Source organism: Vanacampus margaritifer, chromosome 2 (genome assembly GCF_051991255.1).
Source record: "Vanacampus margaritifer isolate UIUO_Vmar chromosome 2, RoL_Vmar_1.0, whole genome shotgun sequence".
NCBI lineage: Eukaryota > Metazoa > Chordata > Actinopteri > Syngnathiformes > Syngnathidae > Vanacampus > Vanacampus margaritifer.
In genome coordinates, this window is record NC_135433.1 from 26,192,733 (window position 1) to 26,203,967 (window position 11,235).

At 42.3% G+C, this 11,235-nt stretch overlaps 1 protein-coding gene across 1 annotated transcript; it reads left to right on the forward strand.

Annotated features, from left to right (window-relative positions):
- Positions 1–263: 263 nt before the first annotated feature.
- On the forward strand, positions 264–4,544 carry kcna7 (potassium voltage-gated channel, shaker-related subfamily, member 7). Its single transcript, XM_077555720.1, has 2 exons — positions 264–941; positions 3,675–4,544. Exons 1-2 carry the CDS (start codon positions 264–266, stop codon positions 4,542–4,544), a joined length of 1,548 nt encoding a protein of 515 aa, XP_077411846.1.
- The last annotated feature ends 6,691 nt before the right edge of the window (positions 4,545–11,235 follow it).

Sequence of the window (11,235 nt, forward strand, 5' to 3'; positions counted from 1 at the left end):
CATAGTTCCTATAAACGAAGATGCCACCAAAGTTATACTTTTAGTGTTTTTATTAAGCAAAAATCGGAGTATAGGTTCCTCCCAAAATTCCGATAATACTGTAGGTAAATCCCCAAATGCTGAATCATGAATATGCTGGGGTCCACTTTACAGTGTACAATTAAATGGTTTCACACCATAACTGCCCTCTAATGGAAACCCAAACTTCAATAAATGGATTTTGAGTCATTTAAAGTACTCTTGTTGCGGTTCAAGGTTGTGAGATGGCAAGCCCAGACAAGGACGACGGAGGCAAAGACAAGCGTCCCTCTGAGGACGAGGAAAAGCAGGCCAAAGACGAGCACAATCAGCAAGAGAAGGCGAGCGGAAAGGCGGTGGTGCCGTCGTCTGGTGGTGACACCAAGCGGGACAAGCGCCGTCCACGCTGCAGGAGCGGCTGGGCCCTGACCCAGCGTTTGGCCATCAACGTGTCAGGCATGCGTTACGAGACCCAGCTGCGCACCGTCGCCCAGTTCCCCAAGTCCCTACTGGGAGACCCCCGTAAGCGGGTGCGCTACTTTGACCCCGTGCGAAACGAGATCTTCCTTGACCGCAGCCGGGTGTGCTTCGAGGCCATCCTGTACTTCTACCAGTCAGGCGGCAGACTGCGGCGGCCCGCCAACGTGCCGCTGGACGTGTTCATGGAGGAGCTGCGCTTCTACCAGCTGGGCGAAGACATTCTGGACCGTTTCAAGGAGGATGAGGGCTTCCCCAAGGAGGAGGAGCGAGCTCTGCCCAGCGGGGAGCTGCGCCGCCGCCTTTGGATGCTCTTCGAGTACCCCGAGTCATCCAGCGCTGCCCGCATCATTGCCATCATCAGCGTCCTGGTCATCATTATCTCCATCCTCATCTTCTGCCTGGAAACCCTGCCCGAGTTCAGGAATGAGAAGGAGCAGAGGGAGGTAGGTGGTAACACTAACACGTCACAATTCCAAGTTTTTCCAATGCTTACAAGCTGTTCCCAGTAAACCGACATGAGGTTAGTTTGTTTTGTTAGCTAGACTGTAAAGTTAGCATAGCTTACAGATCACACTCCATCGCTTCTGGACGTAGCCACTGCGCTATGTATCATAGCATAGTGGAAAGTTAGCAAGTTATACTTCAACATCATACAGTTGACAATGACAAGTTGTCAACCTGGCCTGGGGTTGGGTTGAGGTTGCAGTTCCCTGTCCACTGGGATAGACTTTGTCCCACAGTCTAAAAACGCATAGGTTTGATTCATGGCGGACTCTGAATTGTTGGTTAAACTGTAGATGTGGGAGATGTGTCCCGTGCTGCAGTTGACAAGTGATAAATCCAAGTTGTAGTACACTCCAAGGTTGACTGGGATCCGCCCCAGCTTTGTCTCATTGTCCAAATTCGTCTATGTTTGGGTCATGTGAAAGACTCTGTATTGTTGGTAGATCAGCAGATCTGGAAATGTCAGTCCAGGTTGTAGTCAGCCCCCAAAGCCTGCTGGGATAGCTTTGTTGTCCCACAAAAATGTGCAGTTTGTTCATTTAAAAGACTTTGAATTGTTGGCAGATTTGTAGATCTGAATTGAGTCATGTCCCGTGATTGACTGGTAATCAGTCCAGGGTGTTGTCTCAAAGACCGCCGGAATAGACCCCAGCTTCCCAGTGAAGCTGAATGGGATAATTGGTCAAGAAAACGGATGGGCTACTGGATGGACATTCCCAACACAAGGATGCATGTTGCTAAATCGGAGGCTCGGTGACAGGGCGCAAAGAGGGTGCTAATGTGGTGAACATGGGGGGGACATCAGGTGGTAACAGGTGTCCCCTTTCAAGGGAAAACTGTGTCGTTTCTGAGGGTTTGGGGTGGCAAAGAGAAGAGTGAGTCAAGCTTCAAATGAACTACATTCCTGGAAGATGGAGGGAAGGAAATCGGCAAGATATATCCTTGAGTATCCTCGAAGCAGACTAAACAAGTCCTGAGAGTGAGAGTGAGGATGGGAGAGCACATTTAGATGCAGACGATATTCCAGAAGTCAAGGTAGAGCAAAGTGCACAGAGGCAAGGAAAGCAGATGAGGTACTCTCATGTTACCCCTCTGAGATGTAGACCTCTAAATATAGATGAAGGATAAGCCATCCAGATATGATTATATGTATTAATAAACTCGTACACACCGAAAACAGCACTATGATGACATGAGGGTTACCAAAGCAAATCAGGCTAGAGCATAGGGGGTTAGATTTGAACTAGGGTTCGGATTTTGGTTAGAGATAGGGGCTAGCGTTTTGTTTTGGATTAGGGCTTGATTGAAATGAGCTAGAAACATGACTATGCTAGCGCTACTACTAGACGTCCAATCAGCTTGCACTTACATCATACTATACAGCTCATAGCCACAAGGGGGCATATTTTCATGGTGTTTTAGGATTGCTTGATATTAGGTTTCTCCAAGCAGCTTCTAGTGGTTATTCTGGTTAACATGACAGTGTTGATGAGTTAATTCATCTGGTTCCTTATTGAAGAACAAAGGCAGGGAGACAACTGTGAGGTGATGATAAATGCAAGAGTGGCGCTACGTAGTGGTGCATCCAAGTCTGATTAAATCCTACTTAACCAAGCACGGGCTGGCCTGGAATGCTGACATTTTCATTGTGTCGTATGTGAAGATGCATGTGGGTAAAAAAAGGAAGTCCGGACCATCAGGACTCAGGACTGACAAGGCAATGTGTCAAAACCACAAAATACAACAAGTCCTGCGCTGCTACACTGTAGCCACAAACCTGCAAAGGTAACTCGACCCATCTCGTTAGTGCCAAATCCTATCAAGTCGCCCACTTCTGAGAAAACGAGACAGTGTCAGTGTGAAACTCAAGTCCATCTTTTTAAATATAGACCTGGAAATTAAAGTCCGGGTGGAAAATGACTTCAGACCAAGTGAAAACGGAGGAGCAGTAAATGTTAGCATCAATGTCAACTTCTTGTAATGTGCTGAGGAACCACTTCCATCCTTGTTTTGTCTTACATGACCATGTCGCCATGGTGATACGTGGCACAAACCTTCACATCAAAGAACAATAAATGGACATGTGTGTGCCTAACTATCAAACTGTACTATAGTACCCTAACAAAATGCTGCTGAAAAGAGGGACGTTGGAGCTTTTGACAATTGGAAATGCTGAAAAAGATAACACTCAGCTGAACCAAACTGGACGAGAGTGGCCGTTTCCCAGTCCAAAGGTGGCAGGTTCAACCTTCAGTCCCCCATGACCATATCAAAGTATCCTTGAGGTACTTTCTGATCTTGCTCCTGGTGCTGCATGATATGTATGGAAATGAGGTGTCTATGGGAAGTCACCGTTGGTACCTTGAATTTGACCATTTGCCTTTCCTGGTACTCTTGATCTGTGAGTCCATTTATATACTTGATATATTATTTACAATACAGCTAACATAAGTGCAGATACTGATAGCAAAGTAGCTGCAAATATTCCTGTATATTGCGACTGAGCAACGCATTACTTGTCCTACTTAACCTAAATAATGACTTGACTTAAAATGGGCAGACTGGAATTGACTTGCATTACTTTTTCCGCAGTGATTATAGAATTGCTTGAAACTTGGAAGGTTAGGAATTGAGATTTACTTATGACTTGCTCCTTTCTCTTTGTCTTTCAGCGGTTCAGCAGCGTTCTTCACTCGGCCGTCAGCAACGAGACCCTCTCACCCTCGCCGGTCTTCACCCCCTTCCAGGACCCCTTCTTTATCGTGGAGACCATCTGCATCTTTTGGTTTTCCTTTGAGCTCATTATACGCTTCGGCTGCTGCCCCAGCAAGATGCGCTTCTTCAAGGACGTCATGAACACCATCGACTTCTTCGCCATCATTCCTTACTTCGTCACGCTGGGCACGGAGCTGGCCAGGGACAAAGGGGCGCAGCCCTCTGTGTCGCTCGCCCTCATCCGGGTCATCCGGCTCGTGAGGGTCTTCAGGATCTTTAAGTTGTCTCGACACTCCAAAGGTCTCCAGATCCTGGGCCAGACGCTGAAGGCCAGCCTGCGAGAACTCGCCCTGCTCATCTTCTTCCTCTTTATCGGAGTCATCCTCTTCTCCAGCGCAGTCTACTTTGCCGAGGTGGACAGCCCGGACACGGCCTTCACCAGCATCCCTGAGGCCTTCTGGTGGGCTGTGGTGTCCATGACGACGGTGGGCTATGGCGACATGTACCCAGAGACGGTGGGCGGCAAGTTGGTGGGCTCCATGTGCGCCATCTCCGGCGTGCTCACCATCTCGCTACCCGTGCCCGTTATCGTGTCCAACTTCAGCTATTTTTACCACCGTGAGATGGAGCGGGACGACACGACCGAGTACCAACACGTATCCACGTCTCTCTGGGAAGATGATGATGAAGATGACGAGGAAGAGATGGATGAAGGGCCTGAGGACACGCGGGAAGGCGTACCACTTTACGGAAGGAACGGCAAAGCAGACGGAGAGCTTGGTGGAGTGAACTTTCTTCTCGGAGAACCTCTTGTTACTCAGGTGTGAAGGAACAACAGGGGGGGGGGGGGGGGTTAATAGTAGCAGTAATGACAATCAAAAGGAGACATGGACAGTGGGAACCCATAAACAATGTCATAAAGATCAAATGACTTTTTGCTCAGCCAGACGCCAGAGATGCAGAGGAACATTTTACGATTTTTAAGTTTGCAACTAATTTTTGCTATTTGAAAAGCTCATTACAGCTAATTGGCATTTTTGGGGTATCTGCATGAGTGGCATGTGTTTTTCGGCAAGGTTGACATGAAAATGAACCCAGATAAATGCAAGCCCTGATAAAGCTTTACGGTCATTAGAAACACTACAACCCTGACTGTAATGACAAGTTTGCTCTATATGATTTATTTGATTGTTGCTTTTTTTTTTAAATTGTTTTTATTTGAACACATTTTCTCATTTTTTTTCATCATCATCAACACAAAAGACAAACGTCACAAACATAAACAACAAACCCCTTAGAAACCAAACAAAGAAAAAATCTGACAGACAAGCTAAACCAAGGAGTATGTAAACAAAGCAAATATAATTCTGTCACAACACACGAAAAACGGACATCACAGACATGAACAAAAAACTCAAAACATACGGTACTTGTTAGAAACATACAGATTCACATAACCTACAGATATTTACACGTACACATATCCTACTCCACACAAACACAATATATTCCTGGTGCTACTTTCAACATACAGTCGTTATGGGAGATAGAGAAGAATAAAAAATATTCAGAAGACCAAAAAAAAAGAAAATAAAGAAGACAATAATTTATAAATGTATTTGGTTGTTGCTAACATAACTATGAGACTCATTTTTCAAACAAGATTTCCGGTTAAATACATCTCGTAGAAACTTTATTTGTACGTACGCCACCGTTGTTATAGAATGGCGGCTGGCTCTCGGCCAAGCAATGCAAAATGAACATAAAGAAAGAGAGGTAAGCCTCGTAGCGTTCCTAAAGAAACAACATGCGATCGGGGGAGTCACCCTCTCCCACGCCGTCCTCTCGTCATTTACCAGACGCATTCAAGAGTTTTGATCGTCCCTTTAGGAACGCTACGGAGGCTTACCTCGCTTTCTTTCTCGGCCACCCGTTTCGCATTGCTCAGCATAGGGCCGTCTACGTCATTACGCACTGAATGTGTAGTGATGTAAACAACAATGTACGTCCAAATAAAGTTTCTACAAAATGTATTAAACTGGAAATGATATGCTAGTAACAACCAAATAAATCATATGGAGCAAACTAGTCATTACAGTCAAAGTTCCTTTTTACTCATTTGCTCCCAAAAACGTATAAATATGTTCTATTTTAAATATTCCCATGCTCCCAAAGACGTATTTAAACGTTTTAAATGTGGTTTTTTTTTTAAATACAAGACCATACAGAAGGATTTGATACAACCTCTGAACTGAGGAGAATGCTTGAACCAGTAGTAGTTATTACAAAAACGTCCAGCAGGTGGCAGCAGAGTATAAGAGATCAACCAGGGCCAGCTCTTTACACCACTATTTTAAACAGATTTGTGAATAATGATGAAATTTAGCTATATTCTAATGCTAATTGCTTGCAAAACGGTAACAATTACAAATATACTTTTTTTTCTGATGATGGAAGAGACTCTAATCTTTTTTTTTTGAAAGATTCCATGTTTAGCAATAGAACACAATATTCTGAGGGCAAAATCCAGTAGAACAGCTAGGAGTGAAGGGGGTTGCTTCAGTCAAAATGGCTGGGAATGAATGAAAACAATGTGCCCATATTCTGTCAAATTTGTCTGTTTGTGTCGATATCCCCACACATCGAATTGGCTGCAAATAAGCCATGTGGGTGTACTCTACTGAAAGATGTATAAATACTTCCAAAATATGTCTGATACACCAATTTTTACATGAAAGGGTCTCCATTTACTATTTGGGGTACAAGCTAGCTAAGATAATAAGGCTAGCATTGGTGGCTAAATTTCGCTATTTGATATATACTTATAGTGTTTGCTCTTGAGTAGTTTAGCACAATTTCCTTCTGCAACTTTAAGATGGTGGATGTCAACTTAAAAGCAACACTGCTGCTAACCATACGAATGAATTCTGTGTCAAGTTTACTTTTTGTCAGACTAAATGGGGGTAACAAGTGCAAACAACTGCATGATCTTTAGTGTCAATAAATGTCTTTGCTCAAATACGCCTGTTGACTTTGTGACTTGCGCAGAATGTTCGACAGTCCTTTTTTCCCCCCTCAGAATGGATGAGCTTCTCTTGAGCGCTTTTCTTTACGTCTTTTCGCCATATCTTTTTACATAGTTCTCTGGTTGTGTGTGTGCGTGTGTGTGTGCGCGCGCGCGCGTGTGGTATAGTGAAGTTGTTTTCAAATAAAATGAGACATCATTTAAAACTCACAGTGGACCTGCAGGCTGGTCCAGCTGCTGCGTTTCATTTGCAAGGCGGTGACATCAACATCCTTCTTGAAGTAATCTTCATGTTAATGGGCGCCACATTGTTCTTTGATTTGCTTTGTTTTGACGCGAAGAGTCACGATTGACGTTTCTGGGCCAAGACTGCCATTAAGGACAATTCATTAGGTATACATGATGAATGCTCACTTTTGATTGACGCTAATTTAATGATGTGTATATGATTGTGGTTGTGAAACACCAGCTGTGTGTAGTCTTCTGGTGACCTTAATTAGCAACAGGAGAGATCGAAATATGAATACTGGATCTCCTTATAGATTAAAATTTCATATCCACAGTCCACACACATATAACTGATTAATAATTAATCTGTCTGTAAATCTGTGTTGTTTTAAGTCAATCCCGGCCAGAAGAAAGTGTTTAGTTCTGGAATGTCACAAAGAGAGAAACACTGCCAACGTTTGCGGGGACTCAGATTGGCCTTTGATGTTTTCAGAATTGGGCATACATAATAGTGTAAAACAGCTCGAAATACTATTTATGATTATTTATTTGTTGTATAAATCAAATGTTTGCTTGTGTTGTAGGCTACTAAGTCAACTGCATGTTAGGCTCTGACAAAAAAAAAACAAAAAAAAAACAGCTCCACAGTCTACAGAACCTCTGATGATAAATTAAATAGATCTCATGTTTAAGGACGTCGGTAAAGTTCGACAGTGGTGTAATTACCACGAATGGCAGCAGAGGTCAATGTTTCTCAGTATGAATGAAGTGCCGTACAGTGCATAAAGTAAACACATGCATTACGTCTGTGCTTATAGTTTATATTTGACCGATCTACTCTACCTATCAATTTTTATAGCCTACCTAACTACCCATATATCTAAAATAAACGTAACCATCAACCTAAATATCATTCAAATTCAACATCTATCTATCTATCTGCCCACTGTCCTATTTATCTATACCTACAAACCTATATACCCAACAATCAACCAACATACCAATCAACTTAAGGTAACGAGTACTTTCTCATCTATTGATCTATTAGTCTACCATATCTACCCACTGTACTTAACTACCTATCTACCTAAATTACCTATTACCCATCCACCTAGCTGGCAACCCAGCCCATGACTTTTTATTCAGCAACCCACTTGCCTACCCACGCATCTATTTACTGTACACTCTAAAAATGAATTGGTAAAAACAAAAAAAAAAAAACTACCAATTTAGTAGGTTAAGCTCATATTGGCTTGATTAACCAATAGATTGGTCAGACATTGACCCTTCTGGGTGGTTACGGCCATACCAATTTTATTGGTTAGCCAAACATTGAATGAAATTGGTTACATTAGAGTGTGTCTAGCTAAATCGCTTGGAAATATATTTATTGTATCAATTGTATTCATTATTATAAGAGATTACAATATATTATAAAATATAGTGTTTAAAATTAGAAATGTGTATCTAGATAGATCACTAGGTGCGACCAGCTCAGTGCCCTAGTGGTAGAGTGTCTGCCCTGAGCCTGGGAGGTTGTGGGTTCAATCCCTGGCCGGGTCATTCCAAAGACTATAAAAATCGGACGGGCTTGACAATCAAGTGGTGCTTTTTTCAGGATTCCTGAAAAAATGTAAGCCATTAACACCGATTAACCAATCTCTCGGTCAGAATGACCTATTTGTATCGATTGGCCCAATTACCAATATATATTGGTTGAAAACACCTACTATTCCAGAGTGGTTGTTTTAACCAAAGGATCTGTCGGACGCATAACTACCATCTAGATTGGTCAAAGTTAACCTTTTCTTTGGTCAATTTGACCAATCTGTTCTTATGGTGTACCTACCCATTTACTTAATCATCCTAGACGCCTAACAATCTACATATAACCTACCTACCATTGTATCAATCTAAATACCTATCAACTTAAATAATATCTACCCATCTATCAACCTATCAACCTACCTACCTAAATATCTTTCCATCCTTCTTCATACTCACCTACACACCCATTTACGCGCCAAACACCCTTCCTACATTTCAGTGGTACAACAGATCATCACTGATCCGTGGTCGGTTCGGATCAGGCACACGGGACAAATTGGTTGTTGGGAAAAACTACAACAACAAAGTGCGCATTCACAGTGGACATTCAGACATGTCAAGGAAGCTGCAACATACTCAACGCAACACACCGCTTACGCTCAGGCTAACTTCAAAATAAAGTTTGCCAAATAATACAAATAGCCGTAGTAGACTTTTACTTTGAAAGTGGACCACGTCGTGACAAGATGGCTAGCTTGACTTCCCTTTTAGACGTTCGTAGTTTTGATTGACATCAGCGTTGCGACCAACGTCGCTATCCCGAACTCATATTCAATCGCTAATTTAGGACGCTAAGAAACAGATAATTAATTCGTATGGCGTATGTGTCACTATTGCACCCATTTTACCTACATAGAAGTCTCCGACATAAGTGGCTAGCATAGCTGTTAGCATTCTAACAGATGCCTGGCTGACTGGTGGCTGTAAATGAGTTTGACAGCTGGTACCTGACTTACTTTAATTCTTTTTCAATATTCTGGACCAAGGCTACTTTGTAATTCGCTCTCTAAGTTTAAAGGAAGGCAATGTGCCTTAAATTGCACTTTATTTTACACATGGACCATGTATAAAATAAGGTTGCCTCATATTGCACTTAAAGTTGTGTTCCTAAATCCTAAACGAACTAAAAAATGTCTATATTAGACATTTTGAATTGATCCTTCTTCTTTTAAAATAATAATAATAATGGGGAAAGCATTTTACAAAATAAACGATGATAAAGTACTATATATCTTCTTTTTTTTTTTTTGCTGATCAAAAAAACGATCCGATCCGTGGCTCAAATCTGTGATTCGAACCGTGACTTTTATGATCCGTTGCACCACTATTACCTACCCATCTATTACCTGCACCATCTATCTATCTACCAATCGACAACCTCCCTAACGATTTACTGTATTTATTTATTTATGCATCTTTTTATCTACCAACCAAGCTACCTATCCAACAATCAATCAACATACGTACCTGTATAGACTTAACTGCTAGCTCCTCAATCTACCTACCTACACACCTATCAATGTACCCACTTTCTACCCTACACACTTCAACCATCTGGCTAACTACCTTCAACATACCTACCTATCAGTTGACATACTGAAATGAAGGTATTTTAAAGCATTTAACCCCCCCGAAATTTTTTTTTTAATTGTCATTGCACTGTATACTCTTTTAGTATGTTTAAATTGTGAAGCATATTGAGTTACCTTGTGTATGAAATGTGCTATATAAATCCACCTCTCCTACAATCTACTACCTTCCTATCATCTAGAGAACTACAGTATATCCTTACCTATCCTATCCATCCAGTGTGCACACCAAACAATTGCCTCCGCCTTGCTTCTCTTCACCGTCTTTTTTTCCTGTAAATGACAATGACAGCAATACCACACACTTGTACACACATGCACACACAAACCTACTTTTGTGTGCCATTTTCCGTTGTGTATCGTCACGGTGACGCGCTACCTGCCAGATTAGCGCACGACTGTGCCAAAGTTGAATAACATGCGTCAGAGCATCGTTCAAACTTTCACCTCCACCTCACTTGACAACACACACACACACGCGCGCGCGCACACACATATCAGGCCTACAACGCAATCATCCAGCGCTCTTATGCTGTCTGGGAAGAATGAGAAGGATTTGACGTCTTTCTGGCCATCTGCCGCCCCCACCCATCTACCATCGCTCCATCTTCTTTGAGAGGATTAAGTGTGTTGATACGTGTATCTTTGTCTCATCAATGGTGTGCGTGACTATGTGTGTGTTTGTCCAGTAATTTCTTTTTCTTTTTTTTTTTCATCTTTATCTGTGACGTGTGACCCTCTTTTGCACAGCAAATCCTCCTACAGAAAGTAAAAAGAAAACGCTACTCTTAAAGGAACTCTCTGAGCTTTTTTTTTTATTGCACACACACATACACGTGGACACACACACAAACACACACGCACACACACACAAAAGACCTGTCACGTCGAGAGAGAAAAAAAGAAAGGCATTCAAGCAGAGTTGGGATGTGGGAGTTGTGCGTTCCAGATCAACGAGATAAAAACAGACTAAAAGTCTCAATGCGAAGGAACAACAAAAAACTGCGGCTCATGTATTTTGGTAACAATGAGTCAACAAACACGAGAAATTGAAGGATAAGTGAGACG

Bases quoted from the DNA above. Each gene is read 5' to 3' on its own strand.
- kcna7 (XM_077555720.1), top strand. From the start codon at position 264: ATGGCAAGCCCAGACAAGGACGACGGAGGCAAAGACAAGCGTCCCTCT. The intron at 942-3,674 runs GTAGGTGGTAAC...TTTGTCTTTCAG, and splicing joins ATGAGAAGGAGCAGAGGGAG to CGGTTCAGCAGCGTTCTTCA.